Genomic DNA, 19,307 nt, shown 5'->3' with positions numbered 1-19,307 from the left:
CAGCCTGTGATGGAGCCGGTCTGGCTCACTCCCCCAGGTTTGGCTGCCGTCACTCTGGGTTTCTACCTTCTATTCCAGCACATACCCCGCTTCACAGTTCTCTCCCACACCTGTAATTTGAAAATCCAGGAGCCCCACAGCCTTTTGCCTGGCAACCCTATTCTTTGTTATCTGTCACCATCTCTACGAAGACTTCCCTGGCCTCCCCACGCTGCTCCTTAGGGTTCCAGCAGTCCGCTCACCATTACCCTTATCATAGAAAATGCCGTTTATTTTCATTTTTTCACAAAATACTTAGTGCGTACCTCTTGTCAGCCAGGCACTCTTCTAAGGCTCTGGGGGGTTAGCAATAAAGAGAACAGCCCCAAATCCCTGCCCTTGAGGAGCCCATGTTCTGGAGGGACCACTCCCCGGGCTCAGAGGAAGGCGCACAGCAGGGCCCCAGCTGTTGGTGCCGAGGTGGCAGGTGCAGATGATCCTGATGCAGCCCAGCAGAGCCCAGCAGAGTCCAGGACGAGCTGCGATCATGCTGACTGGGAGACGGAAGCCCGAGCAGGCGGAGGAGCCGGAGAGGACTGAGGCAGGCGGAGGGAGGGGTGGGGTGTTCGCCTGGCCTTCCCTCCAAAGTCGCCTCCTTGTGTCTTTTCTGACCCACAGCATCTTTTTTTGTTTTTACCACCCACTCATCTCCGCCCTAATAAGAAAGGGCGTGGACATATAAGAAGCTGTGCAGCTTTCAGCTTTCAGCTCAGAGGAGGCAAAGGTGCAACTTTCTTCAATCGTCCCGAATCCGGGTTCACCAGCCGCCTTCACCATGCCGCCAAAGTTTGACCCCAACGAGATCAAAGTCGTGTACCTTTTGCACTGGTGCACTGGTGGGGAAGTCCGTGCCATGTCTGCCCTGGCCCCCAAGATTGGCCCCCTGGGTCTATCTCCAAAAACGGCTGGTGATGACATCACCAAGGCAACTGGTGATTGGAAGGGTCCAAGTATTACAGTGAAACTGACCATTCAGAACAGACAGGCCCAGATTAGGGTAGTACCTTCTGCTTCTGCCCTGATCATCAAAGCCCTCACGGAACCACCAAGAGAAAGAAGCAGCAAAACATTAAGCACAGTGGAACCATCACTTTTGATGAGATCGTCAGCACTGCCCAGCAGATGTGGCATCAGTCTCTAGATGGAGAACTCTCTGGAACCATTAAAGAGATCACCCAGCCTGTGGGCTGCAATGTTGATGGCTGCCACCCTCATGACATCATAGATGACATCAACAGTGGTGCTGTGGAGTGCCCAGCTAGTTAAGAACTGCAAAGGAAAAAGAAAAATAAAGGATTATTTGACAACCAAAAAAAAAAAAAGAAGCTGTGCAGTAGTCTGGTCTTGGCCCACCTCCCCTAAAAGGCAGAGGTGAGCACCCCACGTGAATGCACCTCCATCTGGGTGTGGTGTGGATTTGGTTCCCACACTTGCTGGGTATCAAACTGGCCGACAGAGTGGGTGGTGAGGGAGAAGCTGTACGTCACAAGCTCTTCCGATTATTCAGATGCGGCCAGGTGGGCAGATTACTCAGAGCAGCCTGAGTTGTTCAAATCTCCCACCATCTGGCCCAGCCCCTCACCAGGACTGTCTCTGTCCTCACCTTCTGCCACTAGCTCTCCCCACTTCCCTCACCTCCTTTGGGTCTCTCCTCACATGCCATCTTGTCAGTGGAAGGGTCCTATTCCATTCTTCTTTAAAAAGCTTTTTATTTTGTATTGCAGGATAGACGATTAACAATGTTGTGATAGTTTCAGGCGAACAGCGAAGGGACTCAGCCATACATACACACTCTCAGCCATACACATACATTCTCCTCCAAACTTCCTCCCATTCAGGCTGCCACGGAACACTGAGCAGAGTTCCCTGGGCTGTACAGTAGGACCTTGTTGCTTATCCATTTCAAATATAGCAGTGTCCATCCTTTGGGTTGTGTTGGGTCCTTGCTGCTGCACCCGCATTTCTCTAGTTGTGGCAAGTTTCCTACTTGCGTTGCACAAGCTTCTCATTGCAGCGGCTTCTCTTGTGAAGCATGGGCTCTAGGGCATGCAGGCTTCGTAGTTGCGGCTCACAGGCTCTAGAACACAAGTAAAGTAGTTGCGGTGCACGGGCTTAAAGACTCTGAGGCACGTGGGATCTTCCCAGGTTAGGGATCGAACCCATGTCGCCTGCAGCGGCTGGCAGATTCTTCACCACCGAGCCACCCGCGAAGCCCCATCCCTTTTAATACAGCAAACTTTCTACCTTTGTTCTCCATTTCCCGTCCACCTTGTTTACTTCTCTCCACACACTTCTTTCCATCTAACATTAACAGGAACGTGCTGTTCACAGAGGCATGTGACATTTTTAGGAACTCAACTGGCTGGTCGTTATGCAACACGATCATTAAAACTTATATCATACCAACTTCATCGAGTTAATGATATTAAAAACAAAGATGGAAAGTGCTCAAACTTACCACTTCCTAATTTCTTACCACCTTTTGCTACTATCTATGATCTTGGGAATCTTTAGGACTGTAAAAATATGGTAGAAATACGTAATATATAACGGAGGTGACGGCCTTTCTGTTCAAATCTGCATTCAGTGGCATCACTCTGGTAGGCTGAAGTATTTACACCACAGAAATCAGTAAGTGTGACGAATCAGGTTTGGGTTTATTGTCCTATTGATCGTCTCGGCCAGGAGTCGGTCCTGGACCAAATCCAGCCCACTGTTTTTGTAAATAAATTTTACTGCAACGCAGTCAGGCCCACTCATTTCCTTATCTGTGGCTGCTTTCACATTCCAAGAGCAGTTGAGCAGTTGCAACTACATGGCCTGCAAAATTTAACGTATTCACTATCTTGCCAACCTCTGGTCTAGCCTTAAGAACACCATGGAGGAAATGTTCATTGGTGGCGTTCAGTCACTAAGTCATGTGACTTTGTGACATGTGAGTCACACTAAGTCATGTGACTCTTTGCAACCCCATGGACTGCAGCACGCCAGGCTTCCCTGTCCTTCACTATCTCCCTGAGTTTGCTCAAACTCATGTCCACTGAGTTGGTGATGCCATCCAACCATATCTTCCTCTGTCACCTCCTTCTCCTCCTGCCTTCAATCTTTTCCCAGCATCAGGGTCATTTCCAATGAGTTGACTTTGTGCATCTGGTGGCTAAAGCACATGGAGGAAACGTTAATAATGTAACTGTGTCCTGTCTATAGCTGTTACACGCAGATCTCATGGTATTTCACTTTCCCGCACTTCACAGAGAGTGAGGTTTTCACACACTGAAGGTTTGCGGAAACCCTGTATTCAGCAAGTCCATCAGTGCCGTTTTTCCAACAGCATTTGCTCACTTCACGTCTCTGTGTCTCATTTTGCTAATTTTCGCAATATTCCAAACCTTTTCACTATTCTACTTGTTACGGTGACTTGCGAGCCTTGATGTTACTCCTACAACTCACTGAAGGCTCAATGATGATAAGGGTTTTTTATCAATTAAGTATTTTTAAATTAAGGTATGCACATTTTTCAGACATAATGCTATTACAGCACATTTAGTAGCCTACAGTATAGTGTAACCTTTATATACACTGGGAAACCAAGACTCTGGTAATTCACTTTATTGCAGTGGTCTGGAATTGCACCCGCCATATCTCTGAGGTATGCCTATACACTGTAAATAGCCACACATACCCAAAAAAGGCTGAGCAAATATACTCCCAGTATTTGAAACCAGTGACAGTAAGCAAGTCGATCGCATCACTGAGAAATGAATTCCAAAATCTTCATTCCTCCACTTTTTCACTTTCTTCTTACTCTTTAGTATGAATGAAAACATCAACATTCATGTTGGAATGATACCTGTTCATCAGTTACAACCATAAGTTGACTATGGATGCAAGAGTTAGGCAAAATTTGAGAAAAGTATACTGTAAGAGTAAACTGGCCCTACGGGATTCACAATAAGAGTATTTGTAGAATTTTATTATTTTAGATTTCTTTCAGTAAAATTTATGATAAACACACATTCACACACACATACACATACTTTGTTTCAGACAGCCCATTATTGAATCTTTACAAGAACACATACTGTCTCTTCTCCACTAGAATGTAAGTTCCTTGATGGCAGAATGTTTTTTTATTTCAGCACTTAGAACACACCGGACACACAGCAGATGCACATGAGCGAACATGTATGACATGAATGAACAGATGAGCACAGGTGAGAACCAGGTTTCGCGGGCTGATTGTCAGACCTTATGTTTCCAGCTCCACCATTCTCCAGCTGTGTTGGCCTTGAGTAAATTATTTAATTTCTTTGAGCCCTGATTTCTTCATTAAAAACAGTGGGGGAGAATCTTCCTACCTTGCAGGGAAATAGTGACAGTGTATGCCTCTGCCTGGCACCCACCAGGTATCTGCACAGACAGGAGTCACCTTCTCACCCTCCACCCCTGCCACACACATACTCCTTGGAGACCTGCCACTGTCACACATTTCAGTGATGTCACAGCCCCCCTCCCTGGGAGCACCAGCACAAGCACCCTGACGCCCAGCCCGAGTGTGGGCTGAGCTGGGGGCAGACAGGCGCAGGCAGGGCCAGGTACCAGTCTTGCGCCATCTGTCCAATATGTGCCACAGCTCCAGCATGCGTCCATCGACAAAGAGGAGGCCCAAGAATAAGGTGGGTTCCAAGGTTGGACTTGGGTCTGGATCTAGTGGAGGTCTCAACAAAGCATCCAACCACGCCCAGGGTGGGGGTCTTTCTGCCTAGGGGGAGGGGGAGAGGTGAAGGGGGTCAAGAGAGTTATAACAGGCTCCCCATTTCCACCCCCAAACCAAGGTGACAAAAATCACAGTCTACGGTTTATCAACCCAAGCCCAGTGGAGAGGCATTAACGGGCATTCAGGGGGCTCATCCTGTGTTAGCATTTCCCCTCACCTGCTCTTTCCCTCTCTCTGTCAGATGCAATCTAAGGAACCACAGGACAAGATACATCAGCCTGTCAGCAAAGTAATCGCACGGAACCGACTTAAAATGGTGAGATGCCGCATTTAGATGCCCACTAAAGAAAGCCTGAGCCCCCACACTATGCTGCTCGGGGCTGCCATGGGTGACCCGGAAGGAGTCAACCGGCCTCACCGTGAGCTGAGCTGAGCCAAACTCCAGGTGGGGGTTGGGAGGCTATCCCAAGAAAGCTGAAGCTTCCAATTCTTTTTTTCTGTCTCTTCATCCCTAGCAGGTATTAAAACACTTGTCGCTCTTGAAGCTGCTCAAAAGCTCAAACCCTCGGATCCAAGAACTGCATAACCTGGCCAGAAGGTGTTGGAATTCACTGCTCAGGGTTCCAAAGATCCTGGGGCTCTCCTCTGGGTGAGCTTGGCCCACCCATGGCCCCCATCATGGGCCCAATAGCCGTCTTTACTAGGAACAGGCACTGTGCTAAAGAGTTTAGAAACCCGCTTTTTGATAAGGCTCTGGGAGAAAGGGAGCCATTTAGTAGCCCTATTTTAGTGATGGAGAGTTGGGGCTCAAGAGATGCTATAACTTGTTCCATTAACTGAACTGCTAAGTGGCAGAGCTAGGATTTGAAGCTGTTCCCAGCTGAAATCAGAGCTGTTGTCATAAGTATGGTCATAATCATCCAATCATGGGACTAACTACCATCTGGGGCTCTGAGCAAGCGGGCCCCCTTCCTGCCCCTCCCAATTGATCACCACCCACAGATTTACCCACAGACTAGTCATCCTGCTGAGGCCAAGCTCCCTCCCACTAAGAAAGCTGACATTTATAAGGCACCTGCTAAGGGCTTCCCTGATAGCTCAGTTGGTAAAGAATCCACCTGGGTTCAATCCCTGGGTTGGGAAGATCCCCTGGAGAAGGGAAAGGCTTCTCACTCTAGTATTCTGGCCTGGAGAATTCTGTGGATTGGGTTGAGAAAATCCCCTGGAGAAGGGAAAGGCTACTCACTCCAGTATTCTTGTCTGGAGAATTCCCTGGACTGTATAGACCATAGGGTCACAGAGTCGGACACAACTGAGTGACTTTCACTTTCACTCTTCAAGGGCCAGGTACCCTGCAGAGCATTTTCCCACCTAATCTACTCCATAAAAACCCTACTAGGTGGACAGAATTATCTGTTTTCAAATGAGGGAACTAAGGCTCTGACAGGACACCTTTCTTGCCCCAAATGACACAGACAGTAAGAGGCAGAAGCAACTCTGAACTGCAGTATGTCTCCAAAGCCTGTGTTCTCTAAGCCTCTTTCGGCCTTGCAGGACTGTGGTGAGGGTCCTGGGCCTGACACCTAGTGGGCCCCCAACCAGCGGTGGCCGGTGACTGTCCTCAGTATTGTCTAACCCTGAGCGTGAGGTCTCTCCCTCCCACCACGTGCTCACCTAGGAAGGGGTGGCCACATTGCAGGGGACTTCAGTCTGTGACAGATACCCTTTTGGAAAGTCTAACACCTCTGGCAAACTCCACCCCTCTGATTTCCTCCCTCTAAGTTGACCTCCTCGATACAGGAGATCAGGAAACACCGAGCCCAAAGGGTCAGGACCATCTAGTCCCAGAGTTTTCCAACCCTTTTTAAAGCAGCCAGCCCTAATGGGCCCCAAGCCCCAACTGTGTTGTTGAGAGGAAGCTATCCTGCCCCTCCAGAAGTGAGGTGGGATGAGGGGGGGTGTCCATTGGAGCTACTTTCTAAGATGTCTTGGAACAAGAAAACAATTAAAAAAAAAAAAAACCTGGACCAGTCCACTCCATCAACTGAAATCCAGAGGCAGAGCCCTAACCTAGTGGCCGATGCAGGTAATACATGTTTCTAGTGTCCTAACTGCTAGCCGTTGCCATAGGCTTTTCTAGCCTCTCACATCCCTTCTGCCAGTGCTTGTCACCGCATCCCCTGCCCCCAGGCGCAAGGCTTCTGAGTGGTGGAGAAGCTTCTTTCCGGGCTCTGTGTGGCTTTCCTGACAGGCCCCCTGAACCAGCGGCAGCGCAGCTGTCTCAGGACTAGCGGAAGACCAGAGCCTAGGTCCTAGGCTGCTGACTGCTCTTCCTCTCCCTGCCAGGTACGATAATGCCTGGGATGAAGTGGAACAAAATAACAAAGAGCTCCAGGAGGAGGCTGGGTGTTCCTACCAGAAGCTGGACTCCACAAAATTAAAGCTCACAGGGGAGCCTGAGGAGCGTGAGGAGTCGAGGCCCAGGGCAGAGGAAGCTGTGTCACAGAAAGAGGAGCAAGTGGAGCCTGAGGCCCCGACGACATCGAGGGGTCACGGCCTGACCACGGGTCCCAGAGCCCAGGCAATGCAGCCTCCCACTGGGGACCCCCAAGTCATCTTCCGGAAGACCCACCAGGACAGAACTCCCGTGAAGGATGTGAAGCAGCCGGAAACAGTGAACCAGCGGGTCTGGTTTGAGGGGCTGCCCACACGGGTCCACCTCCCAGGGCCTCGGGTGATGTGCAGATCCTCCGCCTTGCGCTGGGTCAAGCGCTGCTGCACCCGCTTCTGCTCGGCGTCACTGGAGATGCCTATGGTCCATCGGTACAAGGTGTGACACCTCCACCGCCAGGCCAGGGTGAAACGCTGGCCCCGAGCTGGGCCCAGAGCCAGGGGGCGTAGGGTCCAGAGTCTTGGGGGCTGTGGCTGTCGGTGCTGGGAAGCCCAACCTTCTGCCCAGAGAGGGAAGCCCAGAGAGGTGGAAGCCATTGACCAAGGCCATGCGGCAGGGCAGTGGACCTCTCAGGACCCCAGTAGGGGCTCTGGGGAAGGAGGACACTGGGAAACGTGGTCCTGAGGCGGGGCACCCATTGCCTAGAGGCCTAAGAGAGACCAAACTGCTGTGGTTCAGAATCTCATTGAGAAATGAGTCCAGGGATTTCCAAACGTTGGGGTAAGAGGGGAGAGGTCAAGCAGGGCTCTGCTGCACCCTATCCCCTCTTTGCTCTACACTCTATTTTATTTACTCATGCCTCGAATAAGACTTGGTCTTCCCTGGTGGCTCGACGGTAAAGAATCCCCTACCAGTGCAGGAGACCTGGGTTCGATCCCTGGGTCGAGAGGATCCCCTGGAGGAGGAAATGGCCACCGACTCCAGTATTCTTGCCTGGGAAACATATATAGACAGAGGAGCCTGGTGGGCTTTGGTCCATGAGGTCATAAAGAGTCAGACACCACTTAGGGACTAAACCACCACCAGCACCACCACCAACCACAAATAGGATTTACTCTGAAAAAAAAGTTTCTTAGCAAAAGAAATACTTCAGCCCCTTTGCTGAGTTTCCAAGAAAAGAAGAGGGTGAGAGGCCTGGGGGTCCAGCTGAAAGGAGGCTGCCCCATCAGCAAAGCTGGCATCTCCAATGGGCTGGGCGTCACAGTGCCCCTGGTCCCCGAGCCCTCTCCCTGGCCTGCAGCGCCCCCTGGGGGTGGTCTTAACCGCCAACTGATGCTGAGGTCTCTGTTCGCAGGTGTGACCTTGGATGGGAGCCCGAGGTGTGCTGCGGAGAGGGCGGGAGATGGCACAGTCATGGACCGGGAGGGTAGGGCGGGAGAATTCCTAAGTCTACAAATAAAATCTCCCAAATGCCACTGGCTCTGCCTGGTTTTCTGGGGCTGGACAGGATGGAGGAAAGAGACTCTCCGACAAGATAAGGACTGGGGTGGGGGTGTGAATCACTACTTCAGGGTCATTTCAGTCTGTCCCCAGGTCCCCGATGGCAGTGTAGCTGCTACTGCTGCTAAGTCACTTCAGTCGTGTCCGACTCTGTGTGACCCCAGAGATGGCAGCCCACCAGGCTCCCCCGTCCCTGGGATTCTCCAGGCAAGAATACTGGACTGGGTTGCCATTTCCTTCTCCAACGCATGAAAGTGAAAAGTGAAAGTGAAGTCGCTCAGTAGTGTCTGACTCCTAGCGACCCCATGGACTGCAGCCCACCAGTCTCCTCTGTCCATGGGATTTTCCAGGCAAGAGTACTGGAGTGGGGTGCCATTGCCTTCTCCAACGTCAGTGTAGAACCCGAATCAAAGAAGCCAGTGGGCTGTTCCCCTCCCCCACTCTGCAAGCTGGCCTCCTGAGCAGGGCACTCCATGAAGTCATAGAAGGGGAACGTTTGTTGTGTGCTTCCTGGTGACTCACAATGGCCCTGCAAGGCTAGGAGAGGAGGAAAGCACTGCGGCTCCGAGATGGGACGGTCCTGCGAAGTGGCACGGTAAGAGCTCTAAACCAGGCCTCCTGGCTGCTCCTCATTCCACCTTCTGAAGGGGAAAAGGTGCAACATCACATCCAGTCTGTCAAACACGTGCATTGCGCCCTTATTATCACAGCGCCCGATGTCAGTAGATGTCAGCTGGAAATGCGAACCGTGCCCCGTCTGGGTCCCGGGAAGCACCAGTCAGGCCAGGAATTGTTTTTTTGTCTCACTGCTCACATGTGACAGACACAGCACATCCATCCTCCAACCCCACGTCCGGTCGGGTTACACCCGCTGTCAGTAGGAGCCACAGGGCCCTGGATGTGCCGTTAGGGAGAGGAAAACTGAGGGGGCCCAGGCTTTCTCTGGATGAAGACTGTCATCCTCTGTCTTCCCCTGGAGGCAGGCAGGTGCCCTCGGGGAAGCAGCAGGGCCACCCCCAGGGAGTCAGGGCAGTGACGGAGACCCTCAAATTGGGAGGGAAGGGGGAAAGACAGGAGAGGCTCCCACTGAATCCACAGGTTCACATCCCTCCTCCCCACTGGGGCCCAGCACTGTGACTGAGTATTCCTGGGGTGGGCATCAGCGGAAACCAGGCCACCACAGACAGCCTGGCATGGGACCACTCTGTACCTCACTGTTCCCCACCTGTGGTCACCAGGTGCAGCGTTCCCGTCCCTGGCATCCCGCCCCTATCCCTCCACACAACTTCCATTCCTGCAACCCCCACCTCAAGCTACATGCCCACTCCAGCCTTACTCCTGGGTACTCCCCATTTCGACTCCCTTGCCTGGCATCATCAATCCCATCAACCTTCTACTCAACCTTTTCTCCCAAGTGCCTTCCATCCTGTCAAACTTCAAGTAACCTTCTGACCAACGGGCTATCAGTGAGCAATCAGGGTAACTCACTCCCTAATCAACCAACCAACCCTGGGGGCAAAGGGGGCTGCACTAATCTTCATTCGAACCCTCCCCCGGGGAGCCCCAAGTAGGGGATGAAAAGCCCTGAGCCTAGGGGAGATTGACAACTTCTGCTTTGCCCAACTGGGAGCCAGAGCTGGGCCTGAGCGGCCCATGGGGAGGCCGTCGGGTGAGCAGACAGGAGCCTGTGTGCCTAGGCTGGTTGGGACCCAGCATGGCCAGCGTGCTGGCCTTGGAGCCTTATCCCTTCTACCTGCTGGTATTTAGGCTCAGGCAACCCGCCTCCCATGATCCCAGAACCAGGGTCTCTCCACTACCACTCTCCCTTTGTTTAACGACCTCAACCTGAGGCTCCTCTTCAGGGTTCAGTTAGATCCTGATTTGGTCAGGATGCTGCAAATGAGCTCGGAGATACAGAAACTGACTACAGGAGAAACGGCCAACCAACAGTTAACTAGGGAAAAATGTTAAGTGTTTGAATTTTTAACAAGTCACATGATCTCTGAGAGCCTATTTCATCTGTTTATAAAAAGAGCCATTCCAGAGGGCTCTGAGCAAATCAGGCTTGATGTAGCTGAAATTAGCTTGCAGGATGTTGAACATTTGGCCTTTTTTCCATGCCTCCTTGTCATAATAAAGCCCCAAGGCCAGTACTGGCCCTGTTTCTCACTTATGGGCAGTTGGCTAACTGCCCACCTTTAGGGAACCAGCTGCTTGTTTAAAAAGCCAACCTTATGTTCAAGTTCACAACCTTTTGCTAAAATAGCATCTGGATCCTGGAGGCTGCCCCTCTCCCAATGTGGGCCATGAACTATTTAAACATGTTTGGAATATGAAATGGGGACGAGGTTGCTGAGGCAGACAGGCCTGGCTTCTTATCAGCTGTTTGATGCTGAGGAAAGCTGTTTATTCCTAAACCTGTTTCATTGTCTGCATCATGGGGAAAACATTGGTGGGCTGTCACTGGATTAAGTTAGAAACGTGTCACTTTACAGCACGCGGCACATAGGGGCTCAATACTTTGTTGCTGTACTTACGTTATGGGCACAGTCCTGTCCCCCATCTAACAGCCAAGGCTCTGAAGAAAGGGGTCTCCTCTGCAAAATGGGGAGGGGGTCGTGGTGCCTTAATCCCAACTGCTTAGATTCATGAATCACTTCTTACATGTCACGCACAGTGCTTTACATATGACATCTCACTGAACCCTCACAAAAAGCCAGGGAAGTTCAACCCAGGGAAGGTTAAGTAGCTTGTCCCAGGTCTCAGAGCTAGCAATGGGACTCCAGGACTTAACCGGGCACTCCACGGCCGCTCTCTCAAGCCTTCTAACATCGGGCCCCCTAGAATTGTCCTTGGCTTGGCCAGGTAGGCAGGACAAGGATTAAAGCTCTCAGCTCTCTCTAACCCCTTGTCTCAGTACTGTTTCATCACCCTTTGCTACTTTCCTACAGAAAACCTCAAACAAGACAGTAGCTTTAAAAAAATATACATGTGTATTTTTAATTTGGCCGAGCCAGGTCTGTTGTAGTATGTGGGATCTCGTTCCTCCACCAGGGACCAAACCTGTGCCCCCTGCCTTGGGAGTATGGAGTCTTAGCCACTGAACCACCAGGGAAGTCCTCCAAGGCAGCAGCGTTTAATTCCCCCTCCACAAGGCCGCTCTCCTTTGGGCCCAGAATTGGCCCCTACTGCCCCAGCCCCTAAGGCTCTGTGGTCCCTGGGCTAAGTGCTGACTGCCCTCTAGGAATGCCAGGAGGAAGCTACCCTGATCTGGGGAGTCCCTGAAGAGAGTGTAAGACTCATCTTCCAGGGGAAGTTAACCTGTTTTAATTGTCCCTCCCATCAGACTCAAGGGGACCTGGAGCTTCCCTCCACCCCAACTCCCGGAGCCATTCTGGCCCCCGTTTGGCTCTGATCTGGACAGGCCTGCCTAGAACTAGGGGTTAGAGGCATCCTCTGAGGTAGACATCCCTTTCTCCCTTACCATCCTTCTTTCAGTTCATAAACTAGTCTGAGTACCAGCTATGTCCTAGTTTCTACTTCTCTCTCCAAATAGCTGGAGTTGAGTAGTGAACGGGGAGAACGGGGTGTCTAGCCATCACACCCCTACAAAGTCAACAGCTACACCAACTCAGTGGGCGGGTGGAGGTAACTTTCTGATCTAGGTATTCTTCTTTATCCTTTGGAAATAAAAACATTGCTGACATCCTCATGTTCACTTGAAAATCTGCGGCCATGTTTAATGTACTGCCTATTAGTTTTTCTTGGAAAACAAGTAATATTTACAATGCTTTTTACATCCTTAGTATTTACAACAATACAGTAGGATGAGAAAGTATGATTACAAAGTAGATTGTTTAACCAATAAAATGTAAACATTCTTGACTATTAATGTCTTCAGAATGAGTTTACTAATTTCATTACTGAAACCCAAATCCTTGTCTGCCAGCTCCTAACGTAACCTTGGGCAAGTTCCTTACAGTTTCCTCACCTGTAAGACACAGATGGTTTTCCTACTTCTACCTTTTTTTTTCGGTCACACCGAGCAGCATATTGGACGCTAGTTCCCCAACCAGGGATCAAACCTGTGCCCTCTGCACTGCGAGTGCGGAGTCTTAACCACTGGACCCCCAGGGAAAGTCCCAATACTTCCTACTTCGGAAGGTTGTCAGGAAGATTAAGTGAGCAAGGAGACGTACAGCACTTCGTCTCCTGTTGGACATCTCTTGTACTCAGTGGATGCTATTACTTCCTCTCTGGAATTTGCCTCTAGACACTGCTTTGTCACTTTAGAATTCATTGACATCTCAGTAAAGTAGCAGCTTAGTCATTATTCAAAAAAAAAAAAAAACACGTTGGCTCCCCTGACTTTTGGCAGTTTCCAAAAAAGATCCAACTGACACTCTGGGGGCAGAGACCCGTCATCAGAGAAGACATGCGGCGGGGTGTCACAAGCCCTTGTGGGAAAGTCCAGGTGTGCCATCACAGCCGGAGCCACCACCACGGCGGACATGAGGGCTCGGAGGCTTTCCTCAAAATAAAGGGAGTCACCTGCCTGTGGAGTCTCTGGTGTCTGAGGGAAACCCACTGACACAGGGGAAGCCATCTCAGCCCAGTCTCACCTCCTGGACTCTGCAGCCAGGATTAGCGGCCCATTAACAACCCGCTCCCTCCCTGCTTGGCCAGGGCACCCTGTTTCTGAGGCGCCTCACCCGAGCCTTTTCCCAGCTTCTGCCTGAGCATGTTCACTCTTCAGCTTTCATCCTGTCAGCCTCCACTTCCTATCCTGCGGGGCTGGGAGCCAGGAGGCTGGAAAGGCTTCTGGGGGAGATGGCACAAGTTCCCATCTACGTAGCCCTAACTCTGAAAGAGGAACTCCGTCAGCTCGCTCAGGGAGGCTACGGAGGGCCCGAGGGGAGCAGCAGCGGTTTCCAGGAGGAACTGGGTCTAGACCAGTGCGTTTCACTGGGCACAGTCAGAAATCACCGGCAAGTAGGAAAGGCGTCCTGAGTCATGGCGGTCACCCGAGGCCAAGCAGGAAGGCTACAGGTGGGGTGGGGGTGGGACACAGGAGTTCCCTGCACTCCATATTTTAACCAACTGGAAGGTGGCCTAATAATTCTTAATAGCTCCTGGCTCTAATGAATGTCTGACTGTGCTGACCCCTCCCAGTCCCAAGCATGGCGTTATAAAATAAAGCGCAGGCAGAACCGTGGAAAATACTGTATTTCTATACACAGGAAGGGCAGCTGCAAGCCCCCTCACAGAGGACACTCCACCTCAAAGAAATACCTTGGTAGCAAATTCCTATCTCCTTCAGTACAATCAAGTACACCTCAAGCTGGAAGGCTGGGCTCCCTGGGTCTGGGGCGCTCACAGTTCCCTCCCACTGTGGGATTCCAAATAAGGCAGGAAAAGGGAACTACCACCAGAACGGAGGTCCTGTGGGAGCTGGAGGGCCTGGTCATTCCTAGAGAACAGGTCGTGACTCCAGGTCAAACACGAGATGGGCAGCGATGCTGGGATTCTTCTCTGGGTCCTCTGGCCCACTATGTGGAAAGCTGGCAGGAGGGTGGGGACCCAGTAGAGAGAACCAGAGTCACGGGGTTCAGGGGCATGTGCACGCATGCTTGCAGCAGAACACAGGTTGTGCGTTTTTTGGGTTTGTTTTTTTTTTTTTGCTTGATGCCTCCACCTGCCATTCTCTGCCTGACAGCAGCCTGCTACTTACTGGGCACCTAGATCTCTGTGGCTTTGGATCCAGAAACCAAGGGTTGTTCCAACTGAACAGCTGCAGTCAGGGCAACGTGGAAAAGGTATGTAACTGCTGTCCCAGGAGGTAAGACAGGTGGCTAAAAAGAGTGGTTCGCTCCGATCGGTTATCTTTGATTTTTTTTTTTTTTTCCTTTTTAAAATAACAGGCTGGTGACAGGTATGGTGGCTCAAGAGTGACATGGTTCCAATTCTGCTATTACCCTGAAAGAGGTGCCCACGCCGACCTCCCAGACACCAAGGCTTCCGCAGACAGAGGTGGTTCTTGCAGCTCTGATCCTGCCCCGCTACCCACCTTCTTGACGGGGGCCTCACTCTCTCCCCCACACCAACCAAGACTTCACATTTCCCAGGTTCCTCTCAGGCCTGGGCTGGACCTCATCTGGTGGTCCGAGCAGCCCAAGGGGTTGGAGGGGTGGTCAAGTGCCCAGCAGGGTGTCCAAAGGACCCAACACTACACACTGGACTTCGGGGCTGAGTTGAGGGGGATCTCCTTGAGCTCCGACCGCATGCATAGGTACTCCCCGATGACAGCCATGAGTGCAATGCACACGGCCTGGACCAGCCACCAGGTCAGCGCCGAGGGGAAACGGGAGCTGTAGAGCCAGCAGCCCAGGAGGTGAAAGAAATGGACAGTGACCGTGAAATCCAGACACTGCTTCCCTCGCCGGATGAAGTACAGCAAGCCCAGGGCACTGTGGGGAGAGGACGGCAGTGAGCTGTCACTGGGTTGTCCTGGCCTTCGATTAGCTTATCTGGGGGAGTGTGCGGGGACAGGATGACAGCACAGGGGTCAGAAGCAAGCGAGAGAAGTGGGAGGCAGGGGCTACATTGTCAGATGCCCAGAGGAGCCCGGCGGGTAGTGCTGAGAGTAAGTCAGGCGGGGAAGGAGGAAAAAGTATGAGCGTGACGATCAGGGCAGCTGCCACTCAAGGGGCTCCGAGAGACTGGGGAGGGCTGTGGCACCACGAAGCAGACATGTTCCATCTAAACTGGGCCCTAAAGCGAGACAAACCACCAGGCTAGAAGGCTGGCCTGGAATTGGCTGATCATCCCATTTTCTTAAGAGACACCAGAAATCTAGATTTTTAATATAAAATATCCTGATTTTCAATTAAGTGGAAAAAAACATCTTAAACACCCTGCGTGGGTTGACAACTGGGTAAGTCAAACAGAACATATCTGGGAGCCAAATCCAGGTCACAGTCACCCCACCAGTTTTCAACCTCCAGTGAAAGGTCAAGAATAGCAATGTGCAAGGCACTGTTCTAAGTACCTCCTGTGAATGAACTCGTGAAACCCTTACCATTATGAGGTGGGCAATATTATTAGCCTCATTTTACTGGTGAAGAAACTGGGGCTTAGACAGACTAACTGGTCCACAGTTACTAGACTAGTGGTAGAGCTGAGAGTCAAAGCCAAGTGAGTCAGCCTCTGGAACCTAAGCTCTTAATCACTTCGCTTAGACCGCCTCTCAGTCCAAGTCCTCAGCATGCAAGTGAGGACCTGACGCCCAGAGAGAAGGGCAGGAACCTGGCTAATGGCGCATGGGCCAAGAATAGAATCCAGTTCTCCTGACTCCCAGTCCAATCCCTCCCTTACCTCACTCCACATCAGGGAAGTGATCTGAGAGGGAAGCTGTCCCCAGGCAGCATGCTCAGAGTAACATAAGAGCTTTCCAGCCAAGTCAAAACAGTGGTGGAAGAAATCCTATGAGGGAGCCAGTCCCAGAACTGGTCTCTGCCACCCACGTCCGTCTACCTCTACCCAGGAACAAGTGCCAGCCTGCGTCAGGTCCAAATTCAGAAAGTTAGTTCCAGCGCTAAGACCCCAAAAGCTGGACAGGAAAACTGGTGATACTCACCAGGTGAGGGCGTTGAGGACGAAGGACATCGTGGAGAGCCGGCCTGGTGGGGTGGAAAAGCCCAGGATCTGAAGGGGAAATCACAAATGGAAACATGCTGGAGGAGAAAACTGGCAGAGCCCCTAGGCTCCAGGAGCCCCCCCCAAGGAACAAACATCCTGCCGGGACCAGAGAAGCCAATACACCCCTTCGTCTGTAAGGCAGCCTGTTTCTAAAAAGCTGCTTTTACAGACATCCATCACAGTAGCCAGGAAAGGATCACTATCCTCATTTTACAAAGAAGGAATAAAAACCCAAAGAGGTTAAGTAACTTGCCCAAAGTGATACAGTAAGTAAACAGCATAAAAGTTGGAACAGTGTTCAGCAAACTATGGCCCCAGGGGCCAGGGACTTATTTTTGTAAATAAAGTTTTATTGAAACACAGTCACACCTATTCACTTAGTATTGTCCATGGCTGCTTTTGTGCTATAATGGCAGAATTGAGCAGCTGGACCTAAAATCTTGCCCTTTACAAAAAGGTCTGTCAACTACTGGTCTAGAATTCAGGTAGTGTGCATGAGATAGCTCTTCAACAAAGCCTCAGATTTGCACATGTCCTTCTCAGGAGGACAGAGCCTCCTAAGAGGATACTACTAGGTACCTGGTGGGTATGCAGCTTCCATCACTATTGTTACACTACTATCGAATACCAAACATCTACACTCTCTCAGCATGCAACAGTGACATTCATTACTCCATAGTATCCTCACAATAACCTCATAAAATTATTATTACTGTTGTCGTTACCTTTTTTGGATAATAGCTTGCTTACTATTACCTCTTTTGGGACAGTAACTTGCCCAACGACTACACAGAGGATAAGCAGGAGAAAAGATTCCATCCAGAATCTCCTGGCTCCAAGAACTGTTCTTATTACTACATACCATATCTGCCTCTGTGAAGCTGACACTTCACCTTCCGTTACACTTTTACAAAGCACTTTCTTATTCCCAGGCCCCTCTGGGTCTCATACCATTTTGCTGAGGATTATTTCACTCTGGAAGAGGAAACAGGCTCAGAAAAATGAAGCAACTTGCCCAAAATCCCACAGCTGGTATGTTTCAGCCTGGGCTGGACACTAAGCATTCTGAATTCAAAGCCAAGCTCTGTGTACTGCAGTCCACGGCCTCCTGCTAGCTGTCTCATGATTTTGCACACAGGAAAAGTGATGGTTCAGAGAGAGGACAACACTTGCCCCAGGTTACACAGCTAGTACGTGTAACTTAAACAGAGGCCTGACTCCAAAGTCCAGGCAGTTCCCACTATACCTCCACGAATGCTCTTTTACCCATTCCCCCCGCCGCAATTTGGCACCCGAGATCCTGGGGCTTAGAGAAGTGGAAGTCACTTCCTCAGCGTCAGGTGGTCCAGCCAGGTCTAGAGCCTGGTAGTGTCAGATCACCAAGTGAGGCCGAAACGCCGCCCGCGCCAGCCCCGGATCCTACCTCAGCGTCGAACACCTGGTCCAGCGAGGGGCTGCTGTGCACCAGCCCGTCCACCAGCGCCAGCCACAGGCCCAGTGAGCCGTAATAGACGGTCTGCATGAGGACGATCTGCGACAGGATCAGCAACGGGTCCCACACGTAGCTGCGGAACTGGCCCGCCATGCCGGCCCCCGGGGCCCGGCCGCCGCCCAGGCCCGGGTCAGCGCCGTCGCCGCGCCATGGGCCCCGGGCCGCACCTGCACCTGCGAGGACACACGCCTGGCCTCAGCCAGCCCGCCGTCACCATGACAACGTCGCCCCGCCCGGGAGGAGGGACTGGGATGGAGGCGGCGAGCCCATTCCGGGAGCGGGAGGGAGGTCGGGGCGGACAGACCCATTCCCGGCGTGAGGGGAAACCCTGCCCGTTCCAGCTTGCACAGGCCCCGCTCGTCCTCGAGCTCCTGTGGGGTTCACTCACCGGTTACGGTCTCGAGGATCCGAAGCGTCCGAGCGCGGCCCAGCCGCACCGACTGGCTACCGAAACGGTGCTGACAGTCAGGACCATGGAGGAGAGGCCCTACCGGCCTAGAGAGGCAAAGGTCCACCGGCTGCAGCGGCTGTAGTGGCTGCGTAGGAAGGAAGCGTTTCCGGGGTGGAGGGGGCGGGGCTGAGATTGCGCAGGCGTGGTGCCAAACAAAGTAGGGCAGCCCGGAAATGAAGTGTGCACATGCGCGCAAGAAAAAAATGAAGGCGAACGGAAGTATGGCAACAGAACGTAGAGCTTGCTTGCCCTCTAGAGGAGAATGTTGAGAGAAAAAAAAAAAGAGGGCGGCGAGAGCAGACAGTTGAGTGACAAAGGGCGAGGGAAAGATGTTTGGGAGTTAACGAAATGATAACGTTCATTCCGTTTTCAGCCTAAACTCCCAACATCTTCTTTCTCCTAGTTAAAGGCTGGGATAGCTTGAAATGAACCAGCCAGCAAGTCCACACATGATTTTGCCACTGTTTCTGGTTTATAGGTAATTTAAACTAAGCGCCAGGGAAGGAAAGCAACATCACTGTCTCAAAGATATAGAGTTAGTGGCAGTTAGAATTCAGGTGGGGATTTCCCCGGTCATCCAGTGGTTAAAACCCAGCCTCCAGTGCAGGGGGCAGGAGTTCTATCACTGGTCCAGAAGCTAAGATCCCATCTGCAACATGAAATGGCCAAAATCAAACAAACAAACAACCTGTTTTAAATTCAGGTGCTTCCAATACCGCAGCACTGATTTTATGCCCTACTGAGTGTCAGGAAGATTTGTACATGGTAAAATGAGACTGTCCTTGTCCTCAGACACAACTTAGCTATATTAGAAGACGCAGTAGTGGGTATTTTATAATGTACATAATCAGTTATAGCTGTATATCCGTTTATATTTATAACAGGTGAGGGCAGGGGGGAGGCCCAGGTTCTGGAGTCATACCTGGAAGCAGATCCTGACGCTGTCTGCCACCATAACTCTTTCCTGTCTAACCTCTTCTGAGTCCAAACAGTGTGGACATTCAGTAAATATTTGCTG

The 19,307-nt window shown here is 51.4% G+C and overlaps 2 protein-coding genes and 1 pseudogene across 7 annotated transcripts; 2 read left to right on the top strand and 1 right to left on the bottom strand.

Moving 5' to 3' along the window:
• LOC102174582 lies at window positions 233–1,307 on the top strand (annotated as a pseudogene). The gene has a single exon (XR_001296437.2). The product of XR_001296437.2 is annotated as a 60S ribosomal protein L12 pseudogene (transcript).
• Window positions 1,198–18,407, bottom strand: SYS1 (SYS1, golgi trafficking protein). 5 transcript variants are annotated; one of them, XR_001919079.1, is made up of 5 exons: window positions 18,227–18,405; window positions 17,770–18,011; window positions 16,285–16,352; window positions 1,925–2,116; window positions 1,198–1,308 (listed from the first exon to the last, which is right to left on the bottom strand). XR_001919079.1 is itself a non-coding variant. In XM_018057923.1 (4 exons), the coding sequence occupies exons 2-4, from the start codon at window positions 17,929–17,931 to the stop codon at window positions 1,302–1,304; spliced, it is 237 nt and encodes a 78-aa protein (XP_017913412.1). In that variant the 5' UTR covers window positions 17,932–18,011; window positions 18,227–18,407; the 3' UTR covers window positions 1,200–1,301. The 5 variants fall into 5 exon arrangements, 4 of the variants coding, with proteins under 4 accessions (XP_017913412.1, XP_017913413.1, XP_017913411.1 ...); XM_018057923.1 differs by lacking the exon at window positions 1,925–2,116 and having other exon boundaries at window positions 1,200–1,308; window positions 18,227–18,407; XM_018057924.1 differs by lacking the exon at window positions 1,198–1,308 and having other exon boundaries at window positions 1,858–2,116.
• TP53TG5 (TP53 target 5) lies at window positions 3,111–8,090 on the top strand. The gene is made up of 3 exons (XM_013968863.2): window positions 3,111–5,072; window positions 5,275–5,405; window positions 7,103–8,090. The coding sequence occupies exons 1-3, from the start codon at window positions 4,998–5,000 to the stop codon at window positions 7,590–7,592; spliced, it is 696 nt and encodes a 231-aa protein (XP_013824317.2). The 5' UTR covers window positions 3,111–4,997; the 3' UTR covers window positions 7,593–8,090.

The sequence above is a fragment of the Capra hircus genome, chromosome 13, assembly GCF_001704415.2.
Source record: "Capra hircus breed San Clemente chromosome 13, ASM170441v1, whole genome shotgun sequence".
Classification (NCBI taxonomy): Eukaryota; Metazoa; Chordata; class Mammalia; order Artiodactyla; family Bovidae; genus Capra; species Capra hircus.
Note: the sequence above shows the minus strand (reverse complement) of the source record. Positions and strands in the feature narration are given on the sequence as shown.

Coding starts and splice junctions, on each gene's coding strand:
- TP53TG5 (XM_013968863.2), top strand. CDS start 4,998: ATGCAATCTAAGGAACCACAGGACAAGATACATCAGCCTGTCAGCAAA. Junction 5,073..5,274: donor CACGGAACCGACTTAAAATG/GTGAGATGCCGC, acceptor CATCCCTAGCAG/GTATTAAAACACTTGTCGCT. Junction 5,406..7,102: donor ATCCTGGGGCTCTCCTCTGG/GTGAGCTTGGCC, acceptor TCTCCCTGCCAG/GTACGATAATGCCTGGGATG.
- SYS1 (XM_018057922.1), bottom strand. CDS start 17,931: ATGGCGGGCCAGTTCCGCAGCTACGTGTGGGACCCGTTGCTGATCCTG. Junction 16,353..17,769: donor ACCAGGTGTTCGACGCTGAG/GTAGGATCCGGG, acceptor TTTCCCCTTCAG/ATCCTGGGCTTTTCCACCCC. Junction 15,116..16,284: donor GTCCTCAACGCCCTCACCTG/GTGAGTATCACC, acceptor CTCTCCCCACAG/TGCCCTGGGCTTGCTGTACT.